This window comes from Acinonyx jubatus, chromosome E4, assembly GCF_027475565.1.
Source record: "Acinonyx jubatus isolate Ajub_Pintada_27869175 chromosome E4, VMU_Ajub_asm_v1.0, whole genome shotgun sequence".
NCBI classification, from domain to species: domain Eukaryota; kingdom Metazoa; phylum Chordata; class Mammalia; order Carnivora; family Felidae; genus Acinonyx; species Acinonyx jubatus.
In genome coordinates, this window is record NC_069395.1 from 48,536,689 (window position 1) to 48,556,343 (window position 19,655).

General features: G+C 39.6%; 1 protein-coding gene across 11 annotated transcripts in view; it reads right to left on the minus strand.

Annotated features, from left to right (window-relative positions):
- RASAL2 (RAS protein activator like 2) overlaps positions 1-19,655 on the minus strand; it is a 353,917-nt gene that overhangs the window by 162,985 nt on the left and 171,277 nt on the right. For all 11 annotated transcript variants that reach the window (XM_027074299.2, XM_053209013.1, XM_053209015.1 and 8 more), the window contains exon 2: positions 14,524-14,651. In XM_027074299.2, coding sequence (XP_026930100.1) covers positions 14,524-14,651 — 128 coding nt within the window. The remainder of the gene's footprint in view (positions 1-14,523; positions 14,652-19,655) is intronic.

Below are 19,655 nucleotides of genomic sequence, written 5' to 3' on the forward strand. Positions count from 1 at the left end.
ATAAAAGCCAGCCAGAAAGAATTAGCTCCAAAACTCAATTTAAAGAAGGTTTTGTTAGATAAAAATAGTAAAATCACCAGATTTTCTTCAATTTTGCAATTTAGCATTTAGAGACAGTTAATAAAACACATTTCACTGGAAACTTGCATAGATGCCTATATCAAATGGCATATTTTCTTCTAAAAGTGAGATTCATTATTAAAACCCTAAAAATTTTCTTTCTGGCCTAATTTCAGGGATCTATCAAGTGTTGTTTGCATATGTGGAATAAGAACTATGAAAGGTACAAAAGATCTCTAATACCAATAACTGTTTTAAAACGTACTCACAGGTCATCATTGTAGAGTTACAGGATGACTCCAAGTCCCCCCGCCCCCCTTTTTTTTGGTAATATGCTAAAAGATCAAATCATTTTTGTTTACTGGCAGAGGGCAAAAGCTTTTTCACAAAGATATTTTACCAGGAACCTTTATCAGAATCAACAATAATATTGGTAACATCTTAAATAGTTTGGCAAAACACGTCAGTAATTGAGCACAGTTTCTAATTTCGTCTGGCTCCAAAACTGAAATTTCAACAAAATTCAGTAATAATGATTAGCATTGAGCTCTTACTTTGTGCAAAGCTAAGGGATTTACCTGTGTGACATTATGAGGGAGACATTATTATCATCATCCCTTTTTACAGGTGAGGAATAATTTATTTCTCCAAATGATTACAGTGGACACATCAACTGATCCAGCCGAGTCGGGATAGATACAGGCTTAACTTTATATGCTTAACTTTATATGCCTTCTGCCTCACCTCGGTAACCCAACTCCTCTGCCTGGGGTCAAAGGGATGACAGCAAGGGAAACTCTCTGTGTTACTGAGAATCTGAAGAGCAAAGTCCTAATGTCTTCATAGGAACTAAAAGTCTGAACACTCTTTAAAGGACCCCAAGTACCCCATTCCCTCATGACCATAAAACTATGGCATCGGGAAACCACAAGGCAGAATTAAGAAAAATTCTAAAAAAATAAGGGGAGACCAAATAATTTCATCAATAAGGACATGAGCTCTTCCAAAAGTCAAAAGTCCTCTATAATATAAGACTTTACGGACCGTAATCTAAATCATCCATCCATCCCTTTCAGGATGGAAATTAATTATCTCTACTTAAATAATTAAAAGAGTAGCAGTACCAAGAAGTCAGATAACTTCCTCTGAGTAAGAAAGGCAAAGATGTGTCCTCTACTTGCCTTCAAAGCAGGATAGAATGGGGAAAAATAGTTTGAGTCTTTGAACAAAGAGATGAACATAAATAAACACAACTATTTTTGTTCTAGCTCTAAAAATACTTGTTACCTGAAATAATGAAGGCCTAAGCCTCACAGAAAAAAGACAGTAGTTGTTTTTATATTTTAGGAAGGAATGACCCATTATGATCTTTTCTGTAGAAATTTATAAAGGCCATATCCAGGAAAAAGAAAGAAATGGCTTCTACTATCACATACTTTGTCTCTAACATAACTAAGGAAGAGAAAAATAAAATATATCAAACTTCTTATATGGGCCTAAAATTCACTCACACAACTATTTTCTCAAAGTTTTCATTTAGAGTCTTCATTTCCCACTCTTGAAACTTAAACTATGATTGAAAATTCCATTCAAAGTACTGATGTGGGAAACAGAGGCAAAAGAAAAAACATCAAATATCCTTACAACTTACAGTCCATTGGGGCACCCGAGTGGCTCTGTCAGTTAAGCGTCTGACTCTTGATTTTGCCTCAGGTCCTGATCTCATGGTGTCTGATGGAGCCCCACGTGGAGCCTGCTTGGGATTCTCTCTCTTCCTCTCTCTCTCTGCCCTTTCCCCACTTGAGCGCACACACTCTCTCTCTCTTTTTCTATCTCCAAATAAATAAATAAACTTAAACAAAACAAAACAACTTACAGTCCACTGAGACAGGCAGAGTGACATTCCTTTAGAAACTCAGCTGCCTCGATGATGACACTTTGCTAAGAGGCAAAAGGCAATCTCAGCTTAGCATTATACCAACTTCTAGGATCCCGTAAGGCTACTTTAACATACAAAAATTCCTTTGGAAACTTCCTTTATCTCCACCCCCCAAGATATAGGTTGGCAATCATCCTCTAAGCATTCGGCCCACTGATACACATCTGAAGGGTCTCGTGACTGAGCTTTTACTAAACAGTCATAAATGACCTTTTCCTAACGATAGCTGGTCCCTCAGGATCCTCGAAACCTTGTTTCCAAAATACCTTGGAGGCCTGTGCTGTCCCGAACCCACTCCCAACCTGAAGGAATATAATCAGTCACCCGTCACAACCCCAGTGCAGCTTTCTACCCAGAGGTCCTGTCCCCAGGCTTTAATAAAACCGCCTTTTTGCACCTAAGACCTCTCAACAATTCTTTATTGGCCGTAGGCTCCAAACCCCAACATTTCCACATCAGTAACACTCTGAAAGGTTAGGGCATTTTTACCTCTCATTCAGGATTTGAGGGAGAATAGTGTTGACTTTTATTCTAAACCTGCATATCTTAACAATATTTTACTTTTACAGCACTATCGATTGATCCTTACCTAAAATAATTTTTAAAACATATTGATCTACTCTTTGAAAATTAGAGGGATCATATTCCAAGTATCTTCAAATGAACTAAGCTGGAGTTCACAAGTCTCAGAACACAGCCAGAGAGATCAGTTTTACAAAGTCAATTTTAGGAAAGCAATTTTGTCCTTTCTGATTGCCCTAATTTAGTTGACTGGTTCACACTTGCTTGTTTAGGACACTGAATTAGTCCTTAAATATTATATCTCTTCCTAGTTCCAAAAAAAATTAGAGGACTTTTTCTTTTCACCTCTTCGTCCTTATACTGTGCTTCTGAGTGCTCTTTTTCCTCAGGGGAGGCAGGTGGGTGGGTAAGTGCTTTCATTCATTCCATTTTACAAAGAGAAAGGAGAACACAGTAAGGAGTAAATGGCTTCTCAGGTATCTAAGATATGTTAATAACAAAGTCAAACTGAATCTCTGACTCTCAGTCCTCTTTGTTAGTTCCAAATCATCCATGGCAATGAAGAGCAACATGGGACAAACAAATCAGGTTACTTAGAAAACATTATATGCGTAACATATACCTCTACGTTGTCTGCCAAATCACCTTTCATTTTGTTTAGAATTACATAGGAATTAATTTCCATGTCAGTCAGAGTACACACACATTAAATAGTCAAGTACAGGAAACCAAGATAATGCTAACAGCAAAAGAAAGCATTTCTGGGGCACATAATTCCAAATTTATCTGTCATATAGGGCTTCTGCATAAGCTTTTCCACCAGGAAAGGATTCTGCTAAAAGAGTGTTTTAATACTACTACCTTATAGAGTAAGTGCAAACTCCCTAAGGCAGTATACCAGGCTTCCCACAATCTGGCCACTGTCTGAGTGTCCAGCTTCATGCAGATTTTACATTCTAGGAATACCAAATTGCTTACACTTCCCTAATATATTCCCTATTTTGTAGTTCAGCGCTTTTGCTTAGTTGGTTCTCTCAGCCTGAAATATCTTTCCTTACTTTCTTATCTACACCTGCCAAGCAAACTCCTAGTCACCCTAAGGCTTAGGACAGGCATTACCTCCTCCAGAAATCCTCCCTTCTACCAAGTCCCTAAGAGGAGGGTAAGGTACACCTCCTCAAGGTTCCTCCAACAGCATCTTCTGGCTCTGTCACCGCACCTGTTACACTGAATTATAATTATGCATTTGAACGACTAATTCTGTAAGCTGTAAGTCAACAGCTTGTACCTACCAGTCAATGGCCAAGCCCTAAAATAGCTCCAGCCCACAAATGAATGAATGAATATTTGATACCTAGAGATGGGGGCCACATCAGGCAAAGGAAAAAACTGGCCAAGAAATTGTAAACATACAACTTTTGTTTTGTTTTGGAACAGGAAGAAGGCCAATTTAGCTAGAGCCTCTAGAAGTGTGGTAGAACACAGAAAACCAAAATTTATTATGATTGCATTGGGAGGGGTTTAATACCAGGTCATGCATAATTCAGGAAGCAGTGGGAAACTATTCCAGCTTTTAGACCAGAGGAATGGTAGTTACTTTATGGGTCTGTCTTCTTCCTACTTCTCCCTCCAAGACATTCCACAGATTAATATTCGTAACACATAGCTTTGATCATATCCCTTTCTTTCTTAAGCTTCCTTTGGTAATTACCCATTGCCAATAGCATTTTAATGACACAGATTACAGTCCTTTAGAGTAAATGAATTTCTTTCTTTCATTCTACCCCCATTTACTTGTGCTATTTTATCAAATGATATTTAAAAATTGGGGCCCGTGGGTGGCTCAGTCAGTTAAGTGTCTGACTCTGGCTCAGGTCATGATCTCACGGTTTGTGGGTTTGAGCCCCGTGTGGGGTACTGTGCTGACAGCTCAGAGCCTGGAGCCTGCTTCAGATTCTCTGTCTCCCTCTCTTTCTGCTCCTCTCCTGCTCACATTCTGGTCTCTCTGTCAAAAATTAATAAACATTAAAAAAACTTTAAAAACTTATTTGTCTTATTTCCACAACTGAATTTGATATGGGGGAGAAAGAGGAAGGAACAGTGTTTTATTCTTTGTAACTCCTAACTAATGAATGCATATATAGGGGCACATTATGTATCTGCTGAATAACCTGAAAATGATTCTGAATGAAATATGCTATGGGTAGTTTACCAGAGGACAAATAATAGTTGATTTTTTAGCTATTTTTTTAGCCGTTTGCACAAAGCCTTAAGTGTTATTTTCATCAATATATCTGAGTGTAAATATTGCTTTTCAAAAGCAGTAAAGATATTCTAAAACATTTTAAAATTGCATTATTACTACCTTGCTGCTTATATGCTAGCTCCTAGCTTTAAAAATTGCAAATACAGAAAGTAGAAACTGAATAATAGGAATTATTCTTCCTAATGACTTGGTTTTGCCGAAAGAAAGGAATCACAAATTCAGCTTTCTTCTGTATTTTTATACTGGCTGTACCTTGAAGGGTTCACGATTGTCCTCTCTGCCACTTCCCTCAGCTCCCTAATCTCTCGTTTACTTGGCCTTATCTCTTGGAGCAAAATGGAATTCAAATGGCCTCCTACGCCCTCTTTGAACTGGGGTGGTGCCAAGCCAGCTGGGGCCTTTTCTGGCATCCGGGCAGGGAAGTATATTTCATAACACATCAGCAGCGTCTGTTTGGCACAATTTGCATGAAGCAATTTACTGAACCAACGAGTCATTTCTCAAGGTGATACTCCTGGCAGAATTCTCTTTCAGCATTCTTCCCAGACCTACCCTTCTGTTATAGTCTCAAATTGGTAAGGAGTGTGTTTAACACTCTTCCCATGTATATCCCCCAAGCAGACGTGTTCCCGTTTCTGACAGGAAACATGCAGAGTTAAGAGAGAGCACTAAAAGATCCCACACACTGAATACATGAGTGGTACTAGACTAATATAGTCCTCCCACATTCCAGCAGTGCCTGGCCTAGGATTCAGTTTAAATCTTTATGGAACCTCTTAATTATCTTTTGAACACAGCAGTCAACACCCTGGTGATTAGTTGATGAAGGTTTTAAACAGCATCTTTAGATAATTTTAGCAGGAAATTCCTTAAACTCCTTGTTTCAATGAATTCTAAATCTTCAATTTGAAATTCCAAGGAGAAGTGTTATACTTCTCATGATAGTGTGGGTGAAAGGTAGAAGGGTGACAGCATACTCTGGTCCTTCCACAAAAAAAATGGGTCTCTAATCTTTTCCTGTAATGAAATTAACAACATATTAAGTTTATCACTTAAGTAGCAGGTACAGCAATGGCTTTACATTTTCTTTTGGTAGAGACTTAATCCAGTTTTTTCAACTTACTGGTAGAACATACCTGTCTCAGAGCGTTAAACTGTTTCTGTATCTGCTTCGTATATTCATTATCCTTTCATCATCCCTGACCCAGTCTATGGCAGTAATCTTCACTCATTTATTTCCTTCCAATCCCTTTCAATCTACTTTCCACATGATCAACAGAGTTACTTTTTTTTTCTTTATTTTAATTTTTTGAGAGAGAGAGAGAGAGAGAGAGAGAGAGAGAGAGAGAGAGAGAATGTGAGTGGGGGAGGGACTAACTGAGAAGGAAAGACAGAATCTTAAGCAGACTCGATGCTCAGCATGGAGCCCAACACAGGGCTCAATCTTAGGATGCTGAGGTCATGACCTGATCTGGAATCAAGAGTCAGATGCTTCACTGACTGAGCCACCCAGACGCCCCCTGGAGCTCCTTTACTAAGAAGCAAATTTGATGATGTCATTGCCCTGTTAAATACCTTTCTGTGGTCTAAATCATTTCCAGAATAACATACAAATTCTTTAGCATGGCCTAAAAGGCACTTTATTGTTCAGTTCTTGCTAGCTATCAGCTATTTTTTTTCCTCTTGTAAACTTGATTCCAAGAATTCTGAACATTTTGCAGTTTGCCAAAGAGATATGTTTCTTGAGTTTGTATCCTCATACGTACTTGGAATATCCTTCCCTCCTTCTCCTCCAGCTGAGCTTCTATTTGTCCCTAAAGACATGGCCCAATCATAAATGTCTCTGTAAAATCTTTCTTGGCATTCTTACTTTCACATCACAATATGGCAATATGTCAGTTAATCTTTCCCTTATGGTTATAATTTTTGGAAAAAAAATTTATTGAGGTGAAATTCACTTAACCTAAAATTAACTATTTTAAAATGAATAATTCAATGACATTTATCACATTCAAATGTTGTACAACCATCACTTCTGTCAAGTTCCAAATGACTATAGCTCTCAATTTACCTTGATGTGACCAATAAGACTACATCTTTGCAACCACAATACTGCTCAATAAATAAAAATTAATCAAATATTCAACAATGGAAAAGCAGCTTATGGATTATTTTGTTCCTTTTTTATTATCCAGTTTTAGAAAAAAATATGGAATTAAGTCTCATGTTCTGGGCAGATTTACAATACAAAACGAAAAGATAGAAAAGAAGGTTCATCTCCTCTCAAATTTATATTAAGGAAACGGATATTCAGAATCAAAGTTTATAATTTACCTTTTAAAAAATTTATTGAACAAATATTTATTGAGAATTTACTTCTATGTCACGAACTGTTCTAAGCACTGAATAATACAGCATTGAATACAAAATCCCTGCCCTAAAGCTTATGTTTTCATAGGGCAAGAGATACGTAAATATAACAAATTATAAGGCATTTTAGAAGGTGGTAAAGGCTATGAAGGAAAAAAAATCAGAGCCAGGTTAATCAGACCAAAGTTTTGGGTGGAGATAGGAGAAGCAGTTGCAATTTTAAATAGGTTGGTCAGGGTAGGTCTTGTAGAGCAGGTGACAGTAAGTGAAGACTTAAAGGAGGAGAGAGAGTGAATCATTTACTGTCAGAGGGATATCAAGGCCTTGAGGCAAGAATATGCTGATATGCTCTAGAATCATAACAACGCCAGAATGACTGGAGTGAGCTGCGCAAGTCTATGGCCTCTGAAACTTAGAAGAATGGACTTATCATTAACAGAGAGGGGGATGGCCTTTGGCAGGTTTGGGAGGGGAAATTAGGGACCCACCGTGAGGCGTGTTAGAGTTGACTATTACATATCCAAGTAGGTGTGTATGGGCAGATGGATATATGGGTCTAGAGAAGAGAGAAGTATAGTCTTGAGATAGAAAACTCGTAAGATTGGAGGAGAGTCCTAAAAAAAGTGAGGCCCAAGGACTGAACTCTGCAGCACTCGTCTGTTAAGATTTAAAGAGAAGAAGAGAAATCTGCAAAGATGACTCAGAAGGAACTGACAGAGAGGCAGGAAGAAAAGTAGGAGAGCATGAGAAGCCAGGTGGAGAAAGTGGTTCTAGAAGGAAGGAGCAAATCAACTGTAGGAAATGTCACTGACAGATTGAGTAGTATGAGAACTGAGAACTGACGACTGGATTTAGTGACGTGGGGGTCACCAGTGAGCTTAAGAGAGCAATTTTGGCAGAGGGGTGTAAGAATCTGATGGAGGAGGTTTAAGAGACAATAAAAGGAGAGGAATTAGAGGCAATGGGTTTAAAAGTTTTCAAGAATTTTTGCTGTGAAGGGAAGCAGAGAAAGAGGTGGTAATTGGAGCTAGAAGTGAGGTTAATACAGGCATATTTTTGCTTTTAAAATGGGAAAAATAATAGCATACTGATGGGGAATGATCCAGTAGAGAGCAAAAAATTCAAGCTGTAAAAGAAGCAGGGGAGGATTGCTAGTGATTCCTCCTGGAATAGGCAAGAAGGAATGGAACGTGTGCACCTGGAGGGGCTGACCACGGTTGAACTGTAGTTCAACCACAGTTAAAGGAGACAAATACAGGCATCGGTGGTGGATGGGCAGACACAGTGCATGCTAATGAAGTGTGCATAAATTCTCTGCTGGGTGCTTGAATTTTTCTCAGTGAAATAAGCAGCAAAGTAACCAGCTATTAGTATTAGAGGGTAATAGAGAAAGGATTAGAACAGAGGAGGTGTGAAAAAAATCACTTTAGAAGTCATTTTGGATCCTGCTACTCAAAAGTGCGGTCCAAGGTCTTATGCTGTTCTGCAAACTGTTTGTTACTGGTTTGCAATAAATAATTTAACAGTACAGAAACAGAAGTGTGCCTCGTGTGATCAATGGGTTTGTTTCATTGTACAGCAACACTTTCCATGAACATGCATAATTTTCATAATTTTATTTCTTCTTTTCTTATGATTATTCGGCACATATTTGTTGAATCGTGATTTCATTTTAGTTAAATCTAATTAAAAATTCGGGCTTATGTTTTTTATGTCTTTTTAAAATGTCAGTTTTCTTAACTATTCACTTCATTGTATTTTGTTCACAGTCAAGTGGAGAAAAAACTAGTCCTTCACCACACACAGACTGAGAAGAACCAGTCCAGAAGAGCTGGACAAAATTAAGCTAAGACATGTTTTGGGATTGCCAAGCAGCTAAATTAGGGGTTTACATGAGGATTGCAACCATTAGTTTAAAGAGTGTCAGTATGATGGAGTGGTCTTGTCCAGGCACGTTGCGTTGCACGGAATCAGGGCAGGATAGATGAGGGGCAGGATTTAACGGAGTCATCACCATTACCAAAAGAGCATGATAATGTAAGAGAAGGGCAAGGGAATAGTATGCAAGGGGTGAGTAGAATGGCTATGAAAATGAGGCAGACTGAGGAGGGGAGATTGGACATTAGAGGTATGAGGAGCAGAAAAGCTTACAGCATCAATGGAAAATAGGTTCCAAAAGGACTGAAGGATTGTTAGAATAAGTAATGAGCTTGGAAGACAGAAGGTGATGATTAGAGTATAGAACACATGGAACTGAGAGTAAGAAGAAATTATAGCAATGAGGTGGGGTAGAGGAAAATATTCTTCGAGGAAAGGAGGTCAAGGAACTGAGAACCAGTGTGTTAGAAGCATCTCTGAAGATTTAATCCACAAATTAGGGCTGAAGTAGTGTTGAAGATAATGAGCCAGGTGCTCAAATCAACAAAAAATGACAAGTAATGACTAGGGGTTGGAACATGACTATAAGAGGAGACTCAGGATTTGGACTTTTTAGGGAGGGAGGACAGGAATCAGTCATAAAAGAGGAAGGACACCTAGTACAGGCATTGAGGTATGAGGGCTGTGGGAAGAAAAACAGCCAGCCCTTGATAGGACTTCACAGAAGACGGTGTGTTCAGAGAAGTTACAGGTTCTCATGAAACCAAGAAGTTAAGGGATGCCTACAAAGAACTGGTAGAAGAAACAGCTGATTTTGCTGATGACGGACTGTGAGTTGCAGAGGGTATAGCGATAGGGTTTTAAGAGGTGGGAAAAGATGAGTAGAAGGCAGGGACAGAAAGGAGAAAGGGGGATTTGCAGACACATGCAGAGTGTGGGAGATGAGGGGTTCCCCAATGTCCGGGGCTATTCTTGATGACTGGCATAAAAAGGAATACAGTACATAAGATACTGTTGTAGAAAATTATTCCTCATGAATGGTTATTTTATGAGACAAAAGGGGGCCCAGGCCTGGAATACTCAACTGATCAGTAATCTCTCATCAGTGGATTTTATCTTGGTTCTAGATGCGGCATGTATCTATGCTCTACCTTATGTTCTCTCTATCCTTATGCTATTTAATTTCTTACACTACACTCTAAATTGAATAAAAGTTAGGTAACGGCAGAAAGACAGCAAATGATCTGTGTATCATATCACTCTGATGTGGCTGATTATTATTAACAACTCTGATAAATGGCTGCTGACAAAGTAGGTTGACTAAAACGAACATTTTCAATTATCTGTGTATTCAGAGTGGATAACTAGAAATCTTCTATACTAACATTCATTCTACCACTTTTTATTATATGTTTCTATGAACATGGCAACTTGTACTAGACTATCCTAGAAAAGGCTGACCTTTATTATTTTAATAAAATTTAATAATATTAAAATACTGGGAAAAGGTTATGGGTATGGAGATGGTAACAAAAACAAAGGATATTTTTCAATGGCTGAAGAAAAAGAATAAGCAAGGGCTTCAGAGAGAGCATATTAGCTAGGCCCTCACAAGTAAGAACTGTTTATTAAAATAAAAGAAACTAAAATTCTTTTGTTATTCCCTTGGTTTTACTATATTAAAGACAGTTGAGTAAGAGAAGGGATAGAAAAGAAAAGAGAGGAGGAGAGAAGAGAAAAGGGAGATAGGGATCCGCAGCTGAGAACTAAGAAATGTATTTGCTGGTCACTGCTTCCCCTGAACTCATTTTTTGGGAATGATGACCTACTAAATTGATATTCTACCTACAGCTTTTTAGATATTTACATATATTTTGGGCAATTAGTCTTTGCCCTTTGTTGAATCAGATCTTTTCTTCTTCCCTCCCATTATCTCTCTTCTTTGTCAAGATCATATTCACTCATTTTTTTACGTCGTGGAGGTGGAGACTGAAACCATTTTATGGACCTACCAAACCAGAATGATATCAACTATCTGAAAAATCACCAATAAGCAAATGAGTTATTTGGATGTGGAAGGATGTGTACATTTTAACGGTCTGAGTAAAGTAGCAAATGGTATATGATAAGTTCAAGGGCTTTTTAATTTGGCGGGAGAGAAAGTTCACCTAGAACCCGATGCCTATGCTAGTTACATTCCATCAGCCCCTCCAGATGCACTCTCTGCCCTTCTCTCCCTCGCTGTGTGTTTCAGAAAGCAAACCTCAACAAAACACATGAAAAGCAATATTTTTCCCTCTGGCTTCAAGTTAGATTTGGCCAGTAGGTAACAACTGACAAGAAACCAGAAGGCAGGAAAAGTGCTGGAGTGTTTATTCCCCTTTGCTTCCTCCTTGCTGGCTGCTGATGTTCGGGTAGAAGCTGTGCTCTTTTGTGTAGCACCACAGCCACTGTCATAGCCCCCACATGCAACCGTTCTTGGGTTTCCAGAAGCACTGCTCTCTTCCTTTGCCCTGGAAGTCTAGGGTCATAACTGCTTTCTGCTGTTACTACTTCATGGTGCTTCACACTCTTTGGTGGGCCCCTTATGCTGCCCACATCTCTGTGAATAGACCTTTATTAACCTCTTTCAATTAGTCCCCTGACAGTGCCATTTATTACCTGCTAGTTGCTACACTGACATCACTTCCAGTAGCCTTTCTGGGTGATTTTGGGGGCCAGGTCTACACAATCCCATCTGTCATCATTCCAAATTTCTCCACTCAATATCTATTTCACAATTCCTTAGTGAAAATCCACCCCTATCTTGTTGAACTCGCTTCTTCATGATGACTATAATCATTATGACGCGAGCAGCCCTTTAGACTTATAGGCATACCGCAGAGACATTTCAGGTTCTGTTCCAGACCAATGCAACAAAACGAGACACATGAATTTTTTGGTTTGCCCACAGATATATGTTATGTTTACATTATACTCTATTAAATGTGCAATAGCATTATATCTAAAACCAACGTACATACCTTAATTTTAAGATACTTTATTAGCAAATAATGCTAGCCATCATCTGAGCTTTCAGTGAGTCGTAATCTTTTGGCTGGTGGAGGATCTTGCCTCCACGTGGATGGCTGCTGCCAATCAGGACGGTGGTGGCCGAAGGATGGGGTGACTGCGGCAATTTCTTAAAATAAGACAGCAATCCAATTTGCCACATCAATGGACTCTTCCTTTCTCTACAGACTTCTCTGTAGCATTTGGTGCTGTTGGATAGCTTTTTACCCACAGTAGAACCTCTTTTAAAATTGGGGTCAGTGCTTTCAGACACCGCCGTTGCTTTATCCACTAAGTTTATGTAATACTCTCAGTCCTTTGTAGTCATTTCAACAATCTTCACGGCATCTTCCCCCAGGAGTAGATTTCACCTCAAGAAACCACTGTCTTTGCTCATCCCTAAGAAGCAACTCTTCATCCACTCAAGTTTTATCATAAGATTGCAGTAATTCAGTCCCATCTTCAGGCTCCGCTTCCAGGTCAAGTTCTCTTGCTATTTCTGTGATATCCACAGTTGCTTCCTCTCAAGTCTTGAATCCCTCAGAGTCACCCATGAGGGTTGGACTCACCTGGTCCCAAACTCCTGTTAATGTGGGCATTTTGACCTCTTCCCATGAATCACAAATGCTCTTTTTATGTTTTTTTGAGAGAGAGTGAGAGGGCACAAGTGAGCGAGCGGCAGAGAGAGAGAGAGAGAGAGAGGCAAAGAAGTGGAGCTCACCAGGGGCTTGGAATCACAAGTGTTCTCATTGGCATCTAGAATGGTGAATCTTTTCCAGAAGGTTTTCAATTTACTTTACACAGATCCACCTTTGGCAGGTGCAGCCTTATGAAATGTATTCCTTCCTTCCTTCCTCCTTCTCTTGCTTACTTCCTCTCTCCCTCCCTTCCTTATGAAATGTATTCCTAAAGAAGAAGACTTGAAGGTTGAAATGACTCCATGATCCATGGGCTGCAGAATGAATGCTGTGTCAGCATGAAAGCAACATGAATCTTGCCGTACATCCCCATCAGGCCTCTGGGCGACCAGGTCCATTGTCAGCGAGCAGTCACATTCTGAAAGGAAACGTCTTACCTGAGCAGGTCTCAACAGTGGGCCTAAAATATTCAGGAAGCCATGTTGTACACAGATGTGCTGTCACCTAGGCTTGTTGTTCCGTTTCTAGAGCACAGCCAGAGTGGATATAGCATGATTCTTATGGGCCCTAGGGTTTTCAGAATGGTAAAGGGGCACTGGCTTCAACTTCAAGTCACCAACTGCATGAGCCCCTACCAAGAGAGTCAGCCTGTCCTTGCAGGCTCTGAGGCCAGGATTGACTTCTCCTCTCTGCCTATGAAAGTGCCAGCCTTCTTTGTAGCCTTCTTCCCATAGAAGGCTGTTCCCTCCGCACTGAAAACCTGCCGTGTGCTGCGGCCACCTTCAGGAACGATCCTGGCTAGACCTTCTGGATAACCTGCTGCGGCTTTTGCATCAGCGCTTGCTGCTTCGCCTTGTACTTTTATGTTTTGGAGGTGGCTTCTTGCCTGCCTTAACCCTCATCAACCAACCTCTGCTCGCTTCCAACTTTTCTTCTGCAGCCGCCTCACCTCTCTCAGCCTTCACAGCCTTGGTGTGGAACAGACTCTGGCTGAAGGGAATGTAACGGCTGGTTTGACCCTCTGTGCAGACCACGGAAACTTTCTCTATATCAGCAATAAGGCTGTTTCGCTTTCTTATCACGTGTGCGTGCCCTGGAGTAGCACGCTTAATTTCCTCCAACGACTTTTCCTTTGCATTCATAACTTGGCGAACTCTTTGGGGCACAAGGCCTAGCTTTCAGCGTCATTTGGCATTCAACGTGCCTTCTTCACTAGGCTTAAGCATTTCTAACTTTTCATTTAATGTATGACATATGCGAGTCTTCCTCTCACGTGAACACCTAGAGGTCACTGTTGGGTTATTAACTGGCCTATTTCAATATTGTCATGTCTCAGGGAAAAGACTCCAGAGAAGAGGGAGAGGGATGGGAACAGCCAGTCCAGTCGATGGAGCAGTCAGAATACACACACTTACCAATTAAGTTCACCATCTTATGTGGGTGTAGTTCATGGTGCCTTAAAGCAATTACAATAGTAATCTCAAAGATCACCGATCACAGATCACCATAACAAATGTAATAATAATGAAAACGTTTGAATGATCATTACCAAAATGCGACAGAGAAGCAAGAAGTGAGCAAATGCTGTTGGAGATATGGCGCTGACAGCCTTGCTCAAGACAGGACTGCCACAAATCCCCATTTTTAAAACGTGCTACTGCTAAGTGCATTACAGCAAAGCTCAATAAAAGGAGTTTTGCCCATTTCCATAAATGCCACATATCAAGTGCAAATAAAAACCAGATTTCGGGAATTTGGCCAGAAGGAGAAGCGGCTTTCCTCGGTGACACCCATCTCACCTCCTTCTCCTTGTTGAGCAGCACCAGCTGGCTGTCCGTGAGGATGCAGTACCTCCGCTCCCACGTTGTCGTTTCCGTGTAGGGTGACTGGCCGCAAGACAGACGATGCGTGGGTGGCCCCTTCACATCTGGGTGACAAACATGAAAAACAAAAGTGAGAATGCATTATCATGCTGACTTAGGTAGACCAGGATCTCAAATGTAAGATTCTCCAAAATCATATTAAATAAACAGTTTCAAACATGAACCTAAATGGTAAATTGAAAACTTCACTTCCTCTTAATAAAAACTGTTCTACACAGAGGGGAAAATAGGCCGTTTAGTCTGTAGGAAAGAAGGCTGAAACACTAGGAGGATTTGTTAGCACGAACTTGACACAGTAATGACCATGGTACATGTACTACAACAATGGGAAGTTGCTTCAGAGCTAAACTAACATCATTCAAAATATTCAAAATGGGGGGGGGGGTGACTCAGAGAAGAACAAAAGACAGAACCTCTAATCTTTAGGAAGAAATGGTGTCGCATGTACACTTCGAGAGTATTGCTGACCCCACTCAAGAGAATGAAATTATTAACCGCCAGTGTCTTCAAAATGGCTTTATTTCTAGTCACGCATGAGAATTAAAAAAATACTTAAACTATAGCATCATATTACCACTAGAGGCCAGTAAGATCTTAAAAACACAGAAAGCAGTTTCTGCAAGGAAAGATCCAAACATATTACCATCATGTCTCTTACAGGTGGAGGTACATATTAGAGCTAAATGTCTAACTCTTCTCAAATGTCTCATTTCCCTATTAAATACCAAGTGGTTATGATTACTTCATTACTTTAAAATTCTTTGATACAAACTGTTCACTCATTTGGGCTGCTATACAACATGGAACACATCTTAATCAAAAGTACACATTAGATCCATTAAATAAGGCTTTACGACAGTTGAATATTAAAAGTTCTTTAGCCAACGAAGGACTAATTCCTGTCAGGATTATACTGAAGAGATAATTTTAAATGCATTATTTATTACTATTCAGTTGTTTTCCCAGAGGAACATCTCAAACTGGAGAAATTAGAAAACAAACACCCATGAGGGCAGGAGAGTTGTAAATCAAAAATAAACACATTTTATCTATTACACAAGTGTTTTCACTAGTATTACTGTCTACAGACTTTTAGGGTTTTTTAAATGTTTATTTAGTTTTGAAAAAGAGACAGAGAGAGCAGGGGAGGTGAAGAGAGGGAGTACAGAGAATCTGAAGAAGGCTCTGCACTGACAGCAGAGAGCCCAATGTGGGGCTTGAACCCACGAACCACAAGATCATGACCTGAGCCAAAGTCGGATGCTTAAGCAACAGAGCTACAGGGGCCCCAAGATTTTTTTTAAGAGAGAGAGCTTGAGCCAGGGAGAGGAGAAGGAGGGAACAGAGAGAGAGGGAAAGAGAGAGACAGAGACAGAGAGACACAGAAAATCTTAAGCAGGCTCCACACTCAGCGCAGAGGCACCATGTGGGACTTGATCCCACAACCCAGGAACATGACCAGAGCCAAATCAAGGGTCAGACGCTCAACCAACTGAGCCACCCAGGAGCCCCAGACTTTTAGTTTTTTCAATCACAGTCTGACAGGTATGGCTTCAAGGAGATACAAATAATGTCCTAGGTATCTTATACTAGAATCACCCAAATATGCAAAGGTACAGCTGGAGTTCTGTCGGAAATAAACAAGGCAGGACTAGGGCACTTAGATGAATGGCTTTTTTTGCACTGTCTTGTGTGACCAATATTATCTTCAGTGCTCCTTCTGGCTTAACTTCCTTTGCTTTCTAAAAATCTATTTAAATGCGTTGCTCTGCATATGTAGGCAAGCTTATCAGCTACCCTCCAAATAATTCACAGAACCCACGTTACTTACTAGGGCTCAGCTGGAGATGTTACTAAATCTTAGCTCACTGCCTCTCCTCTTCTGTGTCTATCTCCTCTGCGCTATGCACAGCAGTATTTGCTACACATCTAGCTTCTCCGTTCCACAAACTCTCTCTTCCCCGCCCTCAACTCCTCCCCTTGTGTTCTAACAGAGCATCGAAAATTATTTTTATTTGTTTTGAAAATTATTCTAAAGTTTTCTTTATACTTCAACATTTCCTGAATTTATCACAAAAAGCTTGAAAGAAGCTGACTCTTAATCCTCTTTGACACATATGGAAGATTCTTGCCTGTACTTAAAAACCATGTCAAAGCTGATTTTCTTCACGATTTGGACAAACAAATGGGTTAGATTTTTACCACAATGTAGGCCTATTTTTAGAGTCAAGTACCAACTCCACTTCAACACAGAGGGATGCACCTACTTTATGTGGAAATGTGGTGGTTTTGTGGCCTAGACAAGTTTTCATTCAAATGACTAACCTTCTTACGTAAGTTAGTCGTGGGTGACCTACTGCCCACTGTAATTTAATTTGAACAGCAATTTTGTGATCTATACTAAGCAAGAAGACGTTGATAAACTCCATAAAAATTAGAATACAGGACACTATATTTATAGCATAACGCAGGTTTCCTGACAAAATATAAATCTGGATCAGAACTGAAATTAAGAAAACCTACATTCCCTTCCCTGTGTCACCCTGAGTAATTCTCTTAAAGTCTCACTGTCTGATGTTCTCCCTTTCTCCAATCTTGGGCTTTGCTCCTAGTTTCTTCATGGTACTGTGAAACAAGACAATGTTTCACACAGTATTTTGGGACCCCAAACTATTCCTCCCCAGTGTGACAGGTAGAATGAAGTAGGGAGTAATGTCTCCCTATGTAAAATGTTCTGTCTGTCTGAATGATGAGACTGGCTAATGCTGTTATAAATTTTGTAGTTTCACATTTATTATTTAATACCCACTTAAAAAGAAATCACATTGTAAAACTGTATACCAAGGAATAAAACAATAAAGAAGTTAGAATAAGTGATTTGGGGGGGGTTCTTTTTAGCCCTTCTGAATTAAGGCTTAAAAGGCATTTAAATAACAAGATAAAATAAGATTTTAAAATAACCTATAGATTTAATTTGTTCAGTTTATCATGTCCTCTTTTCCATGGTTAAATGAAGATTTAACAGTAAAACCTATCTACTAAGACTATATTACCACAGGACAAGCTCACCTTACCAATACGATCCACCAAGCAACCAATCTCTCTTTCTCTCTCTCCCTCTCTTTCCCTCCCCGCCCCCACACCCACCCCCGGCTCTAGTAACATACTTCTAACTTCTGACTTCCAATTATATTTAGTGTCTAAAGTTCACCAGAGAAAAGGATAACATAGAATTACAAGAATCTTAATAGCAAGACTGGAAATAATTTTGCTTTGCAGTGCCCCTGTCCTATAAGAATACTAAAGGCACTGGATGCTGGATTTATTATAAAAACTGAATAATTTCAGAAGCATTAAAAAGCATCTGAGTTTATTCAATGGGTCTTTTTGAAAAGTACTTCTCTAAACAGGCTATTGTCTTGTGGACTAGTAACTCTCAAATTTTTTTGATCTCAAGATCCTTTAAACTCTTAAAATTATTGAAGACTTCAAAGAATTTTTTATAGGAGCCATATTTAATATTTACCATATTAGATATTAAAACTAAGAAATATTTAAAATATTTATTCATTAAATGATAAGACACCTACTGCATATTAATATAAATAACACATTTTTTAAAAATATTTTTTAACGTTTTATTTATTTTTGAGACAGAGAGAGACAGAGCATGAACGGGGGAGGGGCAGAGAGAGAGGGAGACACAGAATGGAAGCAGGCTCCAGGCTCTGAGCCATCAGCCCAGAGCGCGACGCGGGGCTCGAACTCACGGACCGCGAGATCGTGACCTGAGCTGAAGTCGGACGCTCAACCGACTGAGCCACCCAGGCGCCCCTAAATAACACATTTTTAATGAAATGTAACTATTTTCCAAAACAAAATACGTGAGAGCAGTGACCTTGTTTTAAGTTTTGCAAATCTTTTTTAAAGTCTGGCTGAATGGGAGACAGCTGGATTCTTATATCTGTTACAGCATTCAATTTATTTATGTTGCTTTGGTTGAAATATATGAAGAAACTCTGAATCACTCAGATACGCAGTTGGAAGGAAAGAGTTTTTTTTTTTTTTTTAATTTTTTAAATGTTTATTTATTTTTGAGAGAGCGTGAGCGGGGGAGGAGCAGAGAGAGAGGGAGACACAGAATCTGAAGCAGGCTCCAGGTTCCGAGCTGTCAGCACAGAGCCCGACACGGGGATCAAATTCACAAACCGCAAGATCATGACCTGGGCCGAAGTCGGACGCTTAATGGACTGAGCCACCCAGGCGCCCCAGGGAAGAGTATTTCAATAGCATTTTTAGATAAATGTGGATCATCTTTTTTAATACTAATCCAAAACCTGACAAGAGGATGCTTCTTAACAGTGAGTGAAATGTGGAATGTGACACCACAGCAATGAACTTTTCATGCTCGGCTATGTTAAAAGTCATTGGTGTACCTTACCCTTTGAATGGATTTTCAATGCGTATGTATGAGTTTTTAACATTATGCACTGATCATTTCTAAAACATTGGTTCATTTAGTTTTGCAGATCTTCCAAATTATGACACCTTCCATCATGTAATATGAAAAAATCACATTCATTAATCTTCAGAAAAGTCTTGACTTTATCATAGAAGTCTTTACTGGGAAGCTATCAAGCATTTTTCGTCTTGGATTTTATCATTAGCAATAAATACTGTTGGTTTTTTCCCTCTAAATGAAAGGTTTCTGTCTTTCTTTTTCCAGAAAATATCTGTCAAATAACCAACACAAAAGAACTATAGTTCGTCTTGCAGTTGTGTTTCAGGTAAAATGGTGTTCAGTGAAAACCAGTGGCAAGTTCAGCTTTCAACCCAACTTGTGCAGAACGCCCTCGGTTTGATAACCATCGTACTTCAGCCGGCAGCTCGTGAGCGCTTCCCGCGTCATCAGACAGAATGTTTAAAAAATGTGAACTCTAGCATTGAGATTTAACAAAATTAAGGACTTTCACTGAGTTCTCAAGGACTTCCCGGCCGCTTTCACCCTACTATGCGGCAGAGGAGAATGCGGTGACTCCTAATCCACT